Here is a 17,824-nt window from a genome sequence, read left to right on the forward strand (position 1 = left end):
GCGGCGACCGCCGCTCGCCCGGTGACCGCGGCGGCGCCTTCCACACCGGCGTCGTCTCGCGGGCGTGGCCGAGCGAGCGGGTGAGCGCCGCTGTCAGCGGCGTCGTCTCGCGCGAGGGATTGCGGTAGGTAAACGACGGGGCGGCCAGCTCGAATCGCCGCTGCGACGGTGGGCCAGGCGAATACGAGTGCGAGCGCGGAGCAAACCGGCCGTGCTGCGGCGTCAGCCGCCGCTTTGCCCGCTCCAGGCTCTCGTCCCGCACATGCGGTGAGTGCGGGCTCAGTGCACTCACGGAGCTCGCTGCCGAGACGCTCGCCCGCCCTGTCGACGCCGATGTCGACGCTGGCGCCGGCCGTGGAAAGCTCTGCCGCAACGGCGGTGGAGTGCGGCTTGAGCTCGCTGCGCCAGCCTCGGCTCTAGCGGCCGTCGATGCATACGACGAGACCCACAGCGAGTTCTCGACGTCTTCCCCGGTGGCCAGCTTGAGATCCAGGATCTCGTTGGCGATCTGCTGTGAGATGAACCGCTTCTCCGACCGAAAGTTGTCGAGATCAATGTCCTTGTTCCGTCTCTTGAGGTCTTTGCGATGAGGATTGAGATGAGCCATGGTGATCTGTTAGCCTAGCCACAGCCGCCCAAGTCGCCCAAGCCCAGCCGTCCAAGTCGCCCAAGCCCAGCCGTCCACCAGCACACCAGCCCAGCCGCACACCAGCCCAGCCGCACACCAGCCCAGCACCAGCACAGCACAAGCACCAGCACAGCACAAGCACCAGACCAACCACACACATACCCATATCAGTCGGTCAGTCCCCTCCCCCTCCCCCTCCCCGTCCCCTCATCCCCCTCCCCCTCCCCTCCCCTCCCCTCCCCCTCCCCCCTCCCCCTTTCTCCGCATGTCGCATTGCGCTCCCCCCCCCTTCAGCCCCACTGCTCCACTGCCCCCCCCCTCCCCCATCCCCATCAACCACACACATACCTAGAACAACACACTGTAGTCGCCCCGGTATTGCGCGTTCTGCGCCTGGTGGGCTAGGTGGGGGCTGGCTAGGGGTGGACGGTGCGGGTGGTCGCCTCGCCGTCAGCACGGGAAAAGAGTCAGGCGTGGTTTGTGTTGGTGAGGTAGATTGGTCGCCTCTTGTGGGGGGAGACGGTGAGACCGGTCGCCACAGTCGGGCTGCTGGCTGCTAGAGGACGGAGAGTGTACTGGAGATCAATTGGATCCAGAACGAGGGGGGGGGGGGGTGGGGGGGGGAGGGGGCTATTAGAGACGCGGGTCATCATCGCGGGTGTGGGCAGCGGTAGGAGCGGGGGCAGGAGGCGCAGGCTCGGGGCGCGAGCCACAGCACCCGCCGCTGTTGGTGGTGGCGGTGGGGTGAGGCGACGGGGCAGACGATGGGGTGGGCGGGAGTGGCGGCTGTGGACGAGTCGACTTGCGCCGCCGCGGGAGGCCAGTCGGCCCGGGGGTGGGGCGGGAGGCGCCAGTCGCCGAGCGCGAGCGATTGAGCAGCGGCCCAGGCGGTGGTGGTGCAGAGAGCCCGCGTCGCGGACGGGTCGCCGCTGGCGCTTCGCCGAGAGCGTCGAGCACATGCGTCCCGACCGAGTGGATCTGGACATTCGGCTGGAACTCGCGGGTGACTGTGGCAACAATCGCTGCGGCGCCCGACGCCTTGAGCGCAACAAGCGTCGGCGGATGGGTGACCAGTCGCTTGAGCGCAAGCAGGCAGTGAAGGAGGAGCGGCGCCACGGTGGGAAAGGCCGCCATCAGTGCCCCGATCCGCTCCGGAACGCCGGCTTCTAGAAGCGCGTCCTGGACCTCGTCCGGGCCCGAAGCAAAGGCCCGGAGCATGGCCGCGAGCTCGACGTTGACTTTTTCCGACCATACCTGCGGCGCGTCGAGGATGCGGACAAGGCCTGGCAGTAAGTCCGGGAGTCCCGTCAGGGCGGGCAGCAGACTGGCATCCGACGCGAGCGCTAGGTTGCGCAGCAGCGCAATAAGCCGTGCCATGCCGGCCGACACGTCGCTGGTGACTTGCGAGACAAAGGCAGTGCGCGCCTGTGCGGCGGCGGGCAGGTCGTCGAGCATCCGGGTGTCCGAGTCCAGCCGCTGGCGGGCCTGGAACTGCACCACGGTGGCGCGTCGGGCGGCGAAGAGGACTGCGAGCGCGTGCGGGAGATCACTGCTGCTCTCGCCGCCGTCACCGCCATTGTCGTCGGTGAGCCGCTCTAGCTCCACGCCGTCGAGCGAGGCGGCAGCGCGCTCGTAGATGCGCATGGCAGCGACAAGCAGGTCAGGTGACGGCAGCGCTACGTAGACCGGAGCGCGGAAGACGTCCGATGAGGTGACGTTGCGTAGGATGCCGACACCTACGGTGAGGATCGGGGTATAAGCCGATGCGCGGGTCGCCGCGCTAGCGAGGGTGGTGAGAATGAGGCCCATGCCGCGCGACATTTCCATAAACATCGACCGCCCGCGCGGCGCCGAGACGAGCTCGAGGATGACGGAGAGCGCCTGGGCGACGATCTGGGCATGGTCGGCGTACTTGTTGAGGAGGCGAAAGAGGAGCTTAAAGGCGGTGGTGTCGGCGAGGAGCACGTTGTAGAGCGGTGGCGAGAGCGCGCACTTGCGTAGGACGCCGAGTCCGTGAAAAACAGCAGCGGGATGTAAAGGCCGATGCCCGACTGCGGCGCGGCCTCGAGCGAGCCGTCGGCAACCGAGGCGAGTCGGAGTATGGTCAGTCGGAGGAGGCCCGAGTTGAGGACAACGACTCGGTTGCGGGCGTTGGCGCAAAAGTCAGCCAGGACCGCGAGCGCGAGCGCGAGCTCGGTTGGCGCCACTGTGTGGTGCTTGAGCATCTGCTTGAGCTTGACCAGCACAACCTTCGACTGCCGGATGTGGGTGACGGCGAGCTCGCCGCGGGTGAAGCGGAGGAGCATGCGGAGGCCGAGCCGGACCACGCCCGGGTTCTGGAAGTGGTTGTGGACGACCCGGACGAGCTCGTCAGTCATGATGAGGACGAGCGCGCGCGAGTGCTCCAGCCCGTACCGCGCCTGCTTGTCAAAGAGTGCGTCAAGCTCGCTGAGCGTGGTGAGCTGAACGTGTGCCGACGCGGATTCGCTGCGGAGCCGGGCAACCGTGGCGCGGGTGTGGGTGAGCAGGGCGTTGAGCGCAATGTCCCGCTCGGCGGCGACGGCGGCGCGGTCCGGATCGAGCGGCGCTTCGAAGACAAGCCGGTCGAGGACAGCATGAAACTGGGCGGCGGTCGGGCGGGCGTGCGGGTTGGCCGACCATCCGGCGCGGACCAGGCTGGCCAGTTCGCCGGGCACCTCGGGCCTCAGCGGCACGACGTTGCCCGGCGACTCGCGGAGGTTGGCCGGTCGCTGGCCGCGGTACGGCTGGCGGAGGTAGCCCGAGAAAGAGGCGTCAAAGGCGAACCAGACCAGGGTGGCAAACGACCACACGTCGGCGGCTGGCGTCCGGGCTCGAGCATTGCCCAGCTCGCCATACTTGAGCAGCTCGGGTGCGCCGTAGAGGCTCGAGACAACGAGCGGTGCGTCGAGCACGTTCATCAGATTGGCCACGCCCGGCTCGGCAAGCAACGCCGTGTAGTCGGTGTCGATGAGCACATTTGATGGCTTAAGGTTGCCGTGCGCCACGCCGGCCGAGTGCAGAAAGGCCAGGCCAGCGGCGGCGTCGCGAAGGACCTTGAGCACTTGAATGACGCCCATGTCACGGAACGACGGTGCGTAGACAAGATCCTCGAGCGAGAGGTGCGAGCGGACCAGCTGCGAGACAAGGATGAGCGACGAAGGGTAGTCCTCAAGCACAACGCCAATGTAAGAGACAACAGACATGTGTGTGGTGGCCGAGACAAGGGCGGTGAGCTGGGTGGTGAGCGCAACAACGCCGTCGCGGCTGACCGTCTGCGAAGCTGCGAGCTCGCCCGATAGTGCGAGTCGTCGCACAAAGACATCGGCCGATAGGTAGCGGGCCGGCTTGGACGCGTTGGTCTCGAGCTGCGACGCCTCTTCGACATCGGTTTCGAGCTCGGGTGGAAAGGTGAGGGCAGACAAAGGAATGAGGTTGAGTTGGGAGGCAGGAATAACGACAACCGGCGAGGTGTCGTCGGTCGAGGCCAGCGACGCGCTAGCGCCACCGAGTGTGAGCGTGACGGTCGCATCTGGGTCGAGGAGTGAGACTGCGTACTCGAGCTGGCCGTCGGCGTTGAGGGTGGCGGTGGTCTGGAGCGCATGCGCGGTGCGGGTGGCCGCCGCGTCCGCGTTTGCGAGTCCCGGCTCGGGCTCGGGCTCGGGCTCGGGCTCGGGCTCGGCGCAAGCGGGATCCGACTCGAGCTGCGGCCGGCTTGGTCCCCCGCCTTCGTCCGACTCTGACTCTCCATCCGGATGCTCGACCGGGAGCAGAACCGTGCCTCCCTCGGCATCGTCATCAGAGTCTGACAAAGCGCGCCGGCCACGGCCCGGGAGCTTGGCCGTCCGCAGCGCGTCGGGGAGGGCGTCAGAGAACGATGGTGCTGCCGTTGAGGCGTTGACCGGCGTGCCTGGGGTCGCGGCGTCGGCAGCGATGCCTGTGAGTGCATCGCGCGGGTCCGCGGCATCATGGACCGAGCGGCGCGACGAGCCGAGTAGCGTGCGGGTACCGGAGACATGGCGCTCGATGGCGGCAACCCACGCCTTGCACCGCTTGACGGTGGGGCGGTGAACGGGAGTTCGCGGCCTGACTCCAGGCGGATGGTGAAGTGCTTCTTGGAGCGCTTGACGGGAAGGACGCGGAGGACGACGCCGACGCGATCGCCACCTAGAAACAGGATGCCGCACTCGACCGAGTACACGTTGGGCGGGAGGACCGCGCGGGGGTCCTTGGGCATGTTCTTGGACTTGGCTAGGATGACCCGAGGCGGGCTGGTGTCGGGCAGGCCGGACCACAGGACGCGGAGCAGGGCAAAGCGGCGCCGTCGGGCAGTGGCGGGTCGAGGATGCCTTCAAAGTCGTCATGGATGAGGTCGGCTGGTGTAGCGCCGGTGCTGGTCTTGGCCGCCACCGGGACGCCGAGCGCAAGGCCGCGAGCAACCAGCGGGCGTGAGCCGATGGCTACGGCAGCGTGGAGGAGCGTCGCAGACGCAGCGTCGGTTAGCGACGCCAGCGTCACCTGGTCGTCACCTGGCCACGCGTTGAGGATAAGCTGGAGCGTGAAAAGGTCGTGATGAGTGATGGCTTCGGTGAAGCGGACCATGCGAAGAATGTCCTCGAGAGCGGCCACAATGTCCGGAAACCGCGGGCGGGCAGCTGGCTCGCGCTCGAGGCAGGCAGCGACAAGGTCGACAAGGGGCGCCGGCCAGGCGCTGCTGTCGATGCGTGGCAGTGTGGCGTACTCGTTGTCGCGGCCGTTTGGCCAGGCGCGGATGCCGGTGATGACCTCGTGTGCCACGACCCCAAAGGAAAAGACGTCTGCCGGGGGATCCTGCTCGCGGCCGGCGAGGACCTCGGGCGCCATGTATGCGCGGGTTCCGCCGGTAACGGCGTTGTGCTCGTCGTGAGGCAGCGCAAAAGCCGAGAGGCCAAAGTCGGCAATCTTAGCCGTCTGGGTGGCTGCCTCGATGAGGATGTTGTCGGGCTTGAGATCGCGGTGCAGCATGCCGCGAGCGTGCAAGTACGCCATGCCGCGGGCAACGTCGAGCAGCGCATTCACCCGCGCCGAGTCGGAAGCAAACCGTTCCGCAGGATGCGGCGAGAACATCTTTGTCTTGAGTGGGCCTCCATCAACATACTCCATAACAATGGCAAGGTCGGGCAGATCGAGCGCCGCCGCCACAAAGCCTGTGCAGTTTGGATGAGCCGAGACCTGGGAAATGGCCGCCACCTCTGCCACAAACGCCCTTGCCGTCGCCAGCTGAGCCTCATCATCGCCATCGCCATCGCCATCGCCATCGCCGTCCCCTGCTCTGCTTCTTCTGTGGAAGGTCTTGACCGCCACCGGTCTGTCCATGTATCGCCCACGGTGGACTGCGCCAAAGGCCCCGGAGCCGAGCTGCTTGTCCAGCCGGACCTCACGGAGGGAGACGGTGAGGAACGGCGAGGTGGAGGGAGGCCGTATGGAGAGCGACATGGGGGTGGGGGTGGGGGGTGGGGGGTGGGGGGGTGGGTGGGGGAGTGGGGGAAGTGGGGGTGGTGAGGTGGTGCCAATGAGTGGCGATTGCGGTGGCTGTGGCGGGTGAGTGACCGGCGGTAAAGGGGGGGGGGGGGGGGGGGTGGATGTGTTGCGATCAAAGTGATGGTAGTGGTGAGGGTGGCAGTGGTGAGGGTGGTAGTGGTGAGGGTGGTGGTAGGTAGTGGTAGGTAGTGGTGGGTAGTGGTAGGTAGTGGTGGGTGGTGGTGGACGGGATCTGGCTGCCACCATGCCCATCTGCGCTACCTTGTTCGCGCGCGCATGCATGCTTACATGGTGTGCACAGGCACGAGCATGGAGTTGAGCATGGAGTTGAGCATGGGTAGCGATGTGGAGGTGGAGAGGGTTGTATCGTTATAGGGGCGCCGATGGACGCGATGATCGTGCTTTGGGGTGTATGAGACGGCAGCTGAGGCAAAGTCTTTGCGCGACGATTGATCTGGAGTTTTCCAGACCGACAGGGAAAAGGAACTGCACGAGGCATGCAGAAGCTCCCTGAAGCGACTGGGCACTGCTGGGCACTGCTGGGCAGTTTATAGTTGCGATGATGAGAGCGTCGCTTGCGCGGGAGCGGGCGCAGACCGATCTGCGTGCATGTGGGCGAGCGATGGGCTGGTGACAAGAGCGAGTGGAGCGATTAGGAGTAAAGCGGAACGGCGCCGCGCGAGAGCGAGCGCATCGGCATGTGCGGCGGAGGCGGCTGGCGGTCGGCGAGGCGGCCGTCAAGCGCAGTGAGCGGGCGGTAGTTGGCAAGGCTCGAGCGCTCGGCATACGGTTCGAGTGGGACAAAGTGTCGCGGGCGCTGGTCCTGGACCTGGCGGACGACCCGGCGCGGATGCGGCGGTGCCCAAGCGGCGGATGGGCCCGGAGCGTGCGGCGGGTGGAGCCAGCCGGGCGACGGCGAGCGCGAGCCGGAGCGCGAACGATCGCGCCCGCGTGAGTGGCGGCGGGCATCGACAGGCGCGCCGGGCGTGTACGGTGACGGCGAGGGGAAGCGGTAGCGGAGCGGTGAGGCCGGGCGAGAGGCGCGCGACTCGCCCTTGCGCGAGCTCTTCAGCGAGCGTGCACGCTTAGATGAGGCAGGCGGCAGGAGGTCGGTGGGAGGCGGGAGGCGGCCGATGCGGGAGCGGGAGCGGGAGCGCGACCGTTCACGTTCCTGCTCGCGATCGCGCGAGCGTGAGCGAGCACGGTGATGGCCGGTTGGCTTGTGGGTATGGCGGCGGCGGCGGCGGCGGCGACGGGTGGTCGATGTCTGCGAGCGCGGGTGGCTGCTGCGCGAGGCGGCCGGCGGCGGCGGCGGGGCCTGGGCCTCCTTGAGGAATGCCTTGACGGTCGGGTCGAGCTCGGGCTCGGCCGAGGGTGCGCGGTGCGAGAGCGAGAGCGGGCGGATGGCGAGATGCGAGTCCGAGTCCTCTGAGGCCGTGAGGGTCTCGACGTCGGCGACCTTGGAATTGTGCTTGGCGACGACGGCGTCCCACTTTGCGCGGACCGGGTCAAAGTAGGGATGGGCGAGCGCGTCAGCGGCGGTGAAGCGGTGCTCGGGATCGTAGACGAGGATGGAAGAGAGGAGGTCGATGGCGTCCGGGACGGCGAGGTGGCGGTTGCCCGACGAGGCAAGCTTGGAGAAGCGGCGTCGCGTGGGCTTGATGCCGGGCTCGTAGGCAATGAGAGCCGCGGGCGAGTACTTTTCGTCGTTGTCAAAGCCGTAGCGGGCGCGGAACTTGCGGTAGTCGTGCATGCCGAGGAACTTGACGATGACGGCCAGCTGGGCGACGTTTGCAGCGTCGCGGTCTTCGTAGTGGCGGGCGTGGAAGAGCGGGTAGCGGGCAAAGAGGAGCGAGCCCATGACACAGCCAAAGGCCCACATATCGACGGCGTAGTCGTAGTACTTGTAGTGGTGGAACATTTCTGGCGCACGGTAGGGCCGGGTGCCGGGCCACTTGCGGAACTTGCGGCCACGGATGTAAAAGGCGCCAAAACCCCAGTCGATGAGCCGGAACATTGACGTCGCCGGGTTGTACAGGATGTTGCGGGCTTTGACGTCGCGGTGGATGATGCCGCGCGAGTGGGTGTAGTCGAGAGCGAGTAGGGCCTGGTAGAGGTAGGAGCGCGCGTCGAGGTCGTCAAAGGTCTTGAACGAGTGGCGGTAGTCAGGGTTCTCCACATAGTCAAAGACGAGGGCCTTGACCTTGCGGACCGGGTCGACAAACGTGTCGCGGAGGTCGATGATGTGGTAGCCCTTGCGGAGGAGGCGGAGCATGCGGATTTCGTTCTTGACCAAGTACGGGTTCTCCTTCTCGGGCTTGATAGTCTTGATGACCAGTCTCTTCCCGGTCTCGCGGTCCTTGGCAAGGTACACGTCGCCAAAGCCGCCAGACCCGACCTTCTTGTCCCACAGGATCTTGTACCGCGACGACGACGACCACCGCAGCTGGTAGCCCGGAATGTCGTAGCGGGAGCGATTGCTGGCAAACTCGTCGTTGACGTGGGCATAGACTTGGGCGGTGTGACTCGGCGGCAGTTGCTCGCTCAGCTGAGAGAAGACCGACTCGGAGGACTCGGGCATCGTCGACGACGTGTCGGACGAGACCGTTACTGACGAGAGCGATGAAAGCAAGTTGGACGAGTCCAGCTCGGACGCCAGCTTTGAGACCAGCGACGTTGCCAGCTCAGATTCCAGCGGCGATGATGCTGACGACTCAGACGATTCCGACCGAAGTCCGCGCCCGGTCTTTCCGGCTCTCCGAGGCACAACTGCCAGCGACGACGACGACGATGATGGCGACGACGACGACGATGACGAGACAAGCGGCGTGGGAAGCGAGGAGGGCGACGAGCGCTTGCGTCGCCTACGCCGTCTGCGCCGCTTTGTGTGCGACCGCACTTGCGTCACCGACTCGGGCGAGGGCGAGCGAAACGAGTCCATGTGAGACGACGACGACGTTCTCTTCCGCGACTTTGACGGCTTTGCCGACTTTGACGGCTTTGCCAACTTGGCATGTTTGGCCGACTTGACCGACTTGGCGCCCTTCCTTCGTCTCGGCTTGGCAGAGCCCTTGTGGGCAAGGAGGTGAGTGGTGGTGGTGGGCCGGAGCGTTCAGGGGGTAGAGGGGAGGGGGGGGGGGCTATGGGGAAGAGCATGCGTACTGCCATGATAGAGTGGCAGTGGTGGTGGTGGTGGTGGTGGTGGTGGTGGTGGTGGTGGGTGGAGTGGGTGGAGTGGGTGCGGGGTGTACTCTGGCGTGGCAGGCAGTCGTCGGCGAGCGAGTGGCCGGCAAGCGAGTGGTTGGCCGGCTGGTGCCAAGTCGGTGGTTGGCGCCAAGTCGGCGAGGTGGGCGGGCGCGCGCGCGCCAAGTCGGCCAGGTTGCGTTCGGGCTTGGGGTAGGGCTTGGGTTTTGGGCTTGGGCTTGGGCTTGGGCTTGGTCTTGGGCTTGGTCTTGGGCTCGGGACCACAGCTCTACGTTCTGTGGCCACACCGTTTATGCGTCGACTGGGAGGTTCTGTGGTTGTACGCCTGCCGCTGGCGGTGGTGATGGCTGTGGGCGTGCTGGGCGTGACAGGGGTGGCGGCGGTGACCCTGGCCAGTTGGCGGTGGCGGCGGGAGGATGAGGCGGATGGGGACGGTGGGACGACAAAGAAGAAGGCGGCGGCGGATGGAAGCGTGGCACGTCAGGAAAGATCGGCTGGAGCGACGGCGGCGTATGGCTTTGTGGCGGATGCGGATGTGAGCAATGGGAGTCTTGCGCCCATGGCGCTTGCGGCCGAGTCCGAGGCTGCGCAAAAGGCGCTGATGGAGGCGGAGGGATGGGTGAGGGATGAGCCAGTGTGGGCGGGGTGGGTGGAGCAAGGCGGATCAGTGTGTGCGGCGGCGGCGGTGGCGGGCGCGTGGAACGCTGCCCACGGCCAGAGCCTTGTGGCTCACTTGGGCAAGCCGGCGCACGGTCTCGCACTGTGCACCCGCGACGTGCTTGACGTGTACGAGGCCATGCTTGGGAAGAAGGGCGGGAGCAAGCTCTACCGCAACAAGGCCAACACCAAGGCAAAGATGTCGACGTGGTGCATCGGCAACGACAAGATTATCCGGGCGGTCAAGTCCGCGCACACCAAGGTCCGCAACGGGAACACCCACCTGCGGACGACGGCGCGGACGTACATCAACACCAAAGAGCTCGACAAGACCGGAGAGGCACCGGAGCGCAATCATGCAGCATGGGAGGCAGTCAAGACCGCGCTGGCGACGCCGCGAGTCGTGCTCCTCTTCCACACCAAGAATCACTACTGCCTCATCTCGGCCTGGCGCGAGGTCCGCGACGATGAGTCTGGTACGCTCCGCCGCCAGCTCATGTTTGCGCCCAAGGGCCAGCGCCCGGACCGGGTCATCGACTGGGACGACGTCGTCCGCATCATCACCCACTACAAGACGTACAAAATACTGCGCATCGAGGGCTACTCGGTGACCGACCCGGCCATGGCCATGTCGGACGACGCGCTGCCGCCGTCGTCCGAGGCCGGTGATGTGCCGGTGGTGTGGATGGGAGCTGACGGTGAGGCCGCAAAGTAGAGCTGCTTTAAAGCGCGGCCGCTACAAGAGCGGCGCCAGCACGTCGTCGTCGGAAGAGAGACCGAGATCAAGGCTTGCGAGCGCAGGAGCCGGCGAGGCGTGCTGAGGAGAGGCCTGAGGAGAGTCGCTGCCCTCGGCACCGCCTGCGGCGCCGGTGTCGACAGGAACATCGTGTTGAGCGCCGGGCGCGTCGTCAGCGCCGGCATCACGAGCAACATCGGCGTCATACTCGGCTTCAGACTCGGCGTCAGACTCGGAGGGTGGCGAGAGCGCGCCGCGGCAGGTCGGGCATTCGGCCTTGCGAGCGACCCACTCGGCGATGCAGTCTGCGTGGAAGACGTGCGAGCAGGGCAGGCGGCGCGAGGGCTCGCCGTCGACCAGATCCTCGAGGCAGATGACACAGGTGTCGGGCGCGTCAGCAGTGAGCGGGAGTTCGTAGGGGCTCGCGGGCGCCAGCGCTTCCAGGGCGCGGACGGAGAGGGTGGGCGGGCCAGAGGCGTCAGCGTCAGCAGCGGCGGCGCGCTGGGCCTGGATGGAGCGGTCGAGGGCGGCGAGGGTGTAGGAGACAGCCATGATCCAGAGAGCAAAGCTGACGACAAAGAGCGGGACGCCAATCCAGAGCGGAATAAACGCGGCGCGAAGTGAGTACGCGGCCGGATGCCGGAGCTTGTAGGCGACAGTGGCGATGAGGGCGACCCAGGTGGCGAGGATGTCGACAATGACAAACGAGAGGAGGCGGCCGATGGCCGGCGACGACTGGAGAAGGAACGTGATCGACGCGCCGGTGACTGCGCGGTCCGACGTGTCGAGGCCGACCGAGAGCAGCTGAAAGAGAAGGGCGTGGATGATGCGGCGCCACTGGAGCGGCCAGATGACAAGCAGTGTCACCGGGATGTAGGCGAGGGCGAGCGCCGGGGCGGCCCAGGCGAGGTGCGAGGCGCCGTCGACCCGCAGCGCAACAAGAAGCGATGCAACCCAGGCAAAGAGAGCCATGGCCGCCGACGTTGCCGAGACCAGGTTCCATCCCGAGTAGTAGCGGTACGAGTACGAGGTTGCGGCAGCAGTGGCGATGGCGGCCGGGAGCGCCAGCAGCAGCACGAGCGAGGCAGAGACCGCGCCCGAGACACGGACGAGGACGCCGAGCTCAGCCAAAAAGCAGCAGCAAAAGCCAGCGCATGCATCGCCGTCAGATCAGAGCGGAAGACGCCTCTGATGCGAATGCCTCGGCAGGTGCACATGCAGGTCATGGCGAGCGCCGGGAGGAAGACAGTAGGCCAGGGCCACGAGAGCAAGCCATCGACCTTGAGAGCAAGCAGGAGCGGGAAGAGGAGGAGCGAGAGGGTGATGACACCCAGGACGAGGACACCAGCACACAGATACAAACAGGCCACCGTGAGAAGGACGCCAGGAGGAATGCCTTCGCCACGCGCCGCCCGGACCACTTCGGGCCGTCGCCGCCGCCGTCGTTGCCCCGGTTGACCGGTGGGTGCAAGCATGGGTGAAGGGTATGAATATGTGTGTGTATGTGTGTGTGTGTGGGTGGGGGATAGTGGTGGTGGTGGTGGGTGAGGTGTGTGTGTGTGTGTGTGTGTGTGTGTGTGGTGTTGTTCGGGCGGAAGGAGGTAGGGTGCGAACCGAAGGCGACCGTGGTGCGGGTGGTGTGGTTGTCGTCGCGCGGGGAAGCTGGTGTGAAACTATGGGACGATGGATGGATGATCGGGTATGGGCTGCAGCAGCTGCTCGATCATGGTGTGTGTGTGGCTAGTTGGATAGCTAGCAGTGTGGTAGGTGTGCAGGTGGATTGGGTGGCGTTCATTGCATGGGCCGGAGGGTGCGGGCGGCGGGCGAGGTGGGCGAGCAATGGGTCGGGTGGTGAGCACCGGATGGGGTGCCTGGCGTATGGCTTGGCGGCGGGATGGCCGAAGGAGAGGACGCCGGTGACATCGAGCTCTCCCAAAGCGAGAGGATAAAGCGGTGGACTGCGTGAGAGGCATAAAAGGTGCGGATGGTGGCAAAGACGTCAAAGGCGTGGGCGGCGCCCGGGAGGACAATGAGCGGACACGGTTTTCCGGTGACCTGGGCGTAGCGAGCAGCAAAGAGTTCGGAGAACGGAAGCTCGACAAGGTTGTCGCTGTCGCCGTGAATGAGAAGGCCTGGCGGCGCTGCTGCGGTGATCTGGCAGTACGGCGAGGCGAGGTCCCACAGCTCGGGCGCGTCGGCCTTGGAGACCCGCATGAGGGTGTACTTGCAGAAGAGGTAGAAGCCCTTGTTGATGAGGCCAGAGGCGTTGGAGACATCAAGGACGCCGTAGTACGAGACAAAGCCCTGAACGCGCAGGTCATAGCCCTCAAAGCCAGGCTGCAGGTCCTTGCGGTGCGGAGTGAGGGCGAGCTCTGCGGCCAGGTGGCCGCCAGCCGAGCCGCCGATGACGACCACAAAGTCTGGGTCGCCACCGTGGCCCGCGATGTTGTCCTTGATCCAGCGGAGAGCGCGCTTGACGTCGATGAGCTGGGCTGGGAAGGCGAGGCCGTCGTGGAGAGTGGGCGCTGAGTGCATGGCGTAGTTGGCGTTGACGGCGACAAAGCCGGCGAGCGCCAGGCTCGAGCACAGCGTCGCGCCGTGGATGTCCTTGGAGCCCGAGTGCCAGCCCCCGCCGTGGACATAGAGGACAACCGGGCGTGGGGCGTTTGCCGCGACGGCCGGATCGAGGACGGCCGCCGGATGCGGGGCGCTGGCCGCGGTGTAGACATCGAGCTTCTTGTACGGCTTGTATCGCGGCGGGGTGTTGCGGACTTCGTCGAGGGTTGCGTAGTGGATGTTGCGCACGACGTCGACACCCGAGGCGACAAGCGGGAACGGCAGAGCGGCATAGGTCAGGAGCTTGGCTGAGAGCAGCGACGGCGTCGGCAGTGCGGCGCGTACGCTCGGCGAGCTCGCCTCCGAGCACCGATCAACCGCCCGCTTGGCATACGACGAGAGAACAACACATCGCAGCAGCGCAGCAGCCACAAAACCGTGAGCTACCAGCCCTATTCGTCCAAGCCCGGTTGCCGTCAGCGGCGAGTAGAGCCAGAGCGCCCAGCCGATGAGCGCGTGGAGAGCAGCGAGGTGCGGGGCGAGCTCCGAGACAGCGAGGGCGACCCGAAAGGCGAGGAAGACCCATTTGCCATGGAGAGGGGGGTGGTAGGTGACTGCCAGTGCACCTGTCCACATGCAGAGGTAGCCCCAATGGAGCCATGGCCAGGCTGAGTCCATGAGGGCGTGGGGTGTGGATTTTGGGGGGGGGGACGGGAGGGGGGGGGGGAGGGGGGTGGGGAGAGGGGTGATCGAGATCGGTCGTTATGGTGATGAGGATGTTGATGGGGGGATGTTGATGTTGATGGGGTTACTGATGGGGATGGGGATGGGGGTGGTGATGGGGGTGATGAGGGATGGGGATGGGGGGATGTGGATGGGGACGGTGATGGGGTGATGGGGATGGGGGGGATGGCGATGGCGATGGGCTGGGCATGGTGGTGGTGATGGGCATGGTGATGGTGATGGTGATGGGGGGGGGGGATGGCGATGGCGATGGGCAGGGCATGGTGGTGGTGATGGTGATGATGGTGACGATGATGGATTGCATGGTGATGGTGGTGGTTCTACGCATCCTCTGTCCACGCAGCATTGCCATTGCCGCCGCCTCCAATCGCCCACCCGATCCCGACCGATCCCGGCCGTCGCTCCCTCGCTCTCCTCTCGTCCCCCCCCCCCCCCCCCCCCCACCGCCCACGCGCACACGCCCACCCTCACCACCCCACCCCCTCACCCACTCTTCCACCCCATCCCATCTTCTCACCCATCTACCCATCTCTGTGCGGTGTCACATTCTCCGGCATCATCATGGCAACCAACCCGTTCTACGCGTCAGCTGACCGCAGCCCGGACGAGGGACACGGCGGTGCCGAGCTGGACATCGATGCCTGTCCGGTGATGGGAAAGAAGCAGCGTGAAGAGCAGAGTGGTGGCAAGGGAGGAGCGACAACCACGGCAGAGGGTCAAGTCGGAAAGCCGCAGGTAGCTGCTGGTGGCGATGGGGGCTCGGGCAAGATCTGCCCGGTGACCGGCGCCGAGCTGGAGGCCGATGCCGAGGAGATCTCGCGGGCCGAGACGGTGACCGAAGGCCTCCGCAAGGCACCGTGGCCGCCGTCGCCCGACGATGAGGGCCCGTTCCTCACCGATACAGACGAGGCGCCTGCCGGGCTCTCCAACGTCGCTGTGGCGTCGACCATCCCGCGCGGCGACGGCGACGACGATCCGACGTGGACCTTCCCCTCGCCGGCACGGTTCTACAATGCCATGCGCCGCAAAGGCTGGGAGCCGTCCGAGGATGACATGGCTGCGGTTGTCTCCATCCACAACTCGATGAACGAGCTGACCTGGAGGCGGGTACTCGAGTACGAGCGCCTGCACGTGGCCGAGTGCTGCGAGCCCAAGCTCAAACGGTTCTTCCGGGTCTTTGGCTCGGACGACGACTGGTCGCCTAAAGCCCGTCTCAACGCCCTCATTGGCTACAAGAAGCCCTTTGACCGCCATGACTGGATCGTCGACCGCTGCGGAACCGAGGTCCGCTACATCATCGACTTTTACCCCGGCCGTCCGCTGCCCGGCACCAATCTCCCGGCCATCTACCTCGACGTCCGGCCTGCCCTTGACACCCCCTCGGCCCTCTTTGACCGTCTCCGCATGATGGCGTTCTCGTTCTTCCCCTCTCTTGCTCCAGACGCCACCCCGAGCTCAGGCCCAAGTCCCACGCCGTGATCCCCCCTCCCCCTCCCTCCTCCTCCTCCCGCCACCCGCCACCCCACCGCCCCACCATCCCGCTACCCCCGCCACTGCATAACACCGATCTGATCCCCTAATACCCTCTCTTGATCCCATCTCCCCCCCCTCCACCCCCCCCTCCCCTCCCACCACCAACGCGCCACACCCGTCTCGAGCAATGGCTGCTGGCACACTCGAGCGGGCTGTACAACGGCTTGCGGCCAACTACGAAGAAGTGCTGGCCGCCAGCGAGTTGCACTACATCTCGGCGGCTCCGCTCGAGTCGGACATGCTGGTGTGGCACGGCAACGTGGTGGCGGCGGACGGACCGTACGCCGGCATTGTTCTCCATCTCGTTCTCTCCTTCTCCACCGACTTTCCTGCATCGCCGCCGCGCATCAACCTCGCCACCTACGTCCTCCATCCCAATGTTGTCGATGACTACGTCTGTGCCGACTTTCTCCGCCTCTCGGACAAAGCCTACTCTGGCTGGTCCTCCGGCTACTCGGTCTTCACCATCCTCATGCAGCTGCAGTCGTTCCTCACCGATGGCGTCCGCATTGCTGTCGCTGACAAGTCTTCCGACGATGTCGGTCCGTCGGGCGGCACCGTCTCCTTTGCCGTCTCCAAGAGCCAGCTGCGCCGGATGCGGGAGGAAGCCGCTGCACATACTTGCCTCTCGTGCGGCCACGCGCCCGGCGCGCCGCATCCACCCATCCCCGCCCTGGGCGGCAACTTGGCCGCAAGTGCAGGGTCGGACCTTGCGCAGCGGCTGCTCTCGTCGGATTTGCATCGGCTCCGGCTCAACTCGCGGTGTTTCTTCTCCAAGGCCACCTACCGCGACGCGGTGCTCGGCTACGGAGTCTCAGTCGAGTACTACTCCAAGGCTTCGCGCCGGCGCGGCCGGAGGCGCTCGCCCATCAAGCGCATCCACACCGAGCTCGACATTTTGTCGTGGGCCGCGTTCTCGGCCGATGGCGTCCGCACGACGCCGGTGACCAAGCGGGCGTTTTCCCACTTTATGCCGATGTATATCAACAGCGACCACGGCGGACGGGCGTACGACATTGTGCGGACGTCGATGGCGCGGATGTGCAAACCACGGCCCGAACACATACCGGCGTTCCAGCCGCCGATGGCGCTCGACGTCTTGCCGGCGCTGATGGACACCACCGTGGTCAGCGTCATGTCGAGTGACGAGGTCATGTCGTGGCGCCGGCTCGAGGGCTACTGTATCTTTCACCGGTGGATGATCTACTTTGCGGCCGAGTACCCCGAGCTGAGCGAGGCGGCGTCGAAGCTCATTGCCGCCTTTAAGCTCAAGCCAGAGTCGCGGACCAAGGCAGTTGTTCCGTCGCTCGGCTACTTCATTCCGCTCCTCACCATCACCGACCACGCCTTTGACGACATCCGCGAAGAGTATGTCGGCGAGTCACTGGTTCGCAACGTCTTCTGGGCCGTCTCCAAGTACCCGCAGCTGGCGTACGCTGATGATCACGACGCCCGCGGCGAGCCCTTTGACCGCCTCGCCCTCACCTTTGACGCCAACGCCGTCTCGCTCCGTCACCTCTGCTTCCACGTCTACTTTTCCAAGACCTTTGCGTCGTCGGTCGACCGCGCCGCTACCGCCCGCGACTACGATGCCCTCCTCGGCCGCCCGCCCGAGGGCGCCCGCGAAGCGTTGCGCCTCGAGTGCGAGCGCATTCGCGCCATTCCCGACTTTGAGTCGCTCTTTGCCCACATCGGCTTTCCGCTCTCCCGAAACGAGATCCACGACTGGCTCCTCCTCGCCCTTCACGAGTCGCTTGATCGCGACTACCATCGTGCGCCACGCCCACGTCCCTCGGCCAACAGCCTCTCCCCTAGGTCGCCCGCGTCCGCACAAGCCTCGCGCGCTGACGGCTCCAGCGACTGGCGCCGCCGCGATCGTCCGTCCCAGCCCAAGTCTGGGCGCAAGCGGCGGCGTCGACCGCGGTCTCTCGCCCGCGGCTCTGCTCCAGCCACCACCACTGCTACTGCTACTGCTACTGCTACCGCCACCTCCACTCTCGCTCCTCACGATTTTGCGTCTCTCCCTGCTCCGCTCGGCTCTCGATCGGCATCCAGCCCAGGATCCGAGTCGGACACCGGCACCAGCAGCGGCTTTGCTACCGCGCCCTACGAGTTTGATGCCTCTGTCAACGGCAGCAGCTCGACCGATGGCGACTTTTACTCTTGCGAGTAAGTCTCCTGTTGCGCAGCATGTCAAATGCCCCCCCCCCCAAAATGTCATGTTTTCC

The 17,824-nt window shown here is 65.9% G+C and overlaps 7 protein-coding genes across 7 annotated transcripts in view; 3 read left to right on the top strand and 4 right to left on the bottom strand.

The window, feature by feature from the left end:
• AMSG_05881 (uncharacterized protein) overlaps positions 1-607 on the bottom strand; it is a gene marked incomplete at both ends in the record, with an annotated part of 1,223 nt that extends 616 nt beyond the window's left edge. Inside the window, 2 exons of the mRNA XM_013901813.1 lie at positions 47-248; positions 438-607. Of these exons, the coding sequence (XP_013757267.1) occupies positions 47-248; positions 438-607 (372 nt within the window). The remainder of the gene's footprint in view (positions 1-46; positions 249-437) is intronic.
• Positions 608-1,261: 654 nt separating this feature from the next.
• Positions 1,262-6,121, bottom strand: AMSG_05882 (TKL/MLK protein kinase; the record flags this gene model as incomplete). The annotated part of the gene is made up of 4 exons (XM_013901814.1): positions 1,262-2,620; positions 2,713-4,698; positions 4,785-4,917; positions 4,947-6,121. The coding sequence occupies 4 exons, from the start codon at positions 6,119-6,121 to the stop codon at positions 1,262-1,264; spliced, it is 4,653 nt and encodes a 1,550-aa protein (XP_013757268.1).
• Positions 6,122-6,696: 575 nt separating this feature from the next.
• Positions 6,697-9,334, bottom strand: AMSG_05883 (CMGC/CK2 protein kinase; the record flags this gene model as incomplete). Its single annotated transcript, XM_013901815.1, has 2 exons — positions 6,697-9,236; positions 9,329-9,334. 2 exons carry the CDS (start codon positions 9,332-9,334, stop codon positions 6,819-6,821), a joined length of 2,424 nt encoding a protein of 807 aa, XP_013757269.1. The 3' UTR covers positions 6,697-6,818.
• A 595-nt stretch (positions 9,335-9,929) lies between these two features.
• On the top strand, positions 9,930-10,742 carry AMSG_05884 (uncharacterized protein; the record flags this gene model as incomplete). The annotated part of the gene is made up of 2 exons (XM_013901816.1): positions 9,930-9,989; positions 10,026-10,742. 2 exons carry the CDS (start codon positions 9,930-9,932, stop codon positions 10,740-10,742), a joined length of 777 nt encoding a protein of 258 aa, XP_013757270.1.
• A 21-nt stretch (positions 10,743-10,763) lies between these two features.
• On the bottom strand, positions 10,764-13,997 carry AMSG_05885 (esterase/lipase; the record flags this gene model as incomplete). Its single annotated transcript, XM_013901817.1, has 3 exons — positions 10,764-11,885; positions 11,948-12,183; positions 12,623-13,997. 3 exons carry the CDS (start codon positions 13,995-13,997, stop codon positions 10,764-10,766), a joined length of 2,733 nt encoding a protein of 910 aa, XP_013757271.1.
• A 627-nt stretch (positions 13,998-14,624) lies between these two features.
• AMSG_05886 (CCHL-1 protein) lies at positions 14,625-15,542 on the top strand (the record flags this gene model as incomplete). Its single annotated transcript, XM_013901818.1, has 2 exons — positions 14,625-14,711; positions 14,832-15,542. The coding sequence occupies 2 exons, from the start codon at positions 14,625-14,627 to the stop codon at positions 15,540-15,542; spliced, it is 798 nt and encodes a 265-aa protein (XP_013757272.1).
• A 181-nt stretch (positions 15,543-15,723) lies between these two features.
• On the top strand, positions 15,724-17,769 carry AMSG_05887 (ubiquitin carrier protein; the record flags this gene model as incomplete). The annotated part of the gene is made up of 2 exons (XM_013901819.1): positions 15,724-17,368; positions 17,657-17,769. The coding sequence occupies 2 exons, from the start codon at positions 15,724-15,726 to the stop codon at positions 17,767-17,769; spliced, it is 1,758 nt and encodes a 585-aa protein (XP_013757273.1).
• Between the last annotated feature and the right edge of the window lie 55 nt (positions 17,770-17,824).

The sequence above is a fragment of the Thecamonas trahens genome, assembly GCF_000142905.1.
Source record: "Thecamonas trahens ATCC 50062 unplaced genomic scaffold supercont1.27, whole genome shotgun sequence".
NCBI classification, from domain to species: Eukaryota; order Apusomonadida; family Apusomonadidae; genus Thecamonas; species Thecamonas trahens.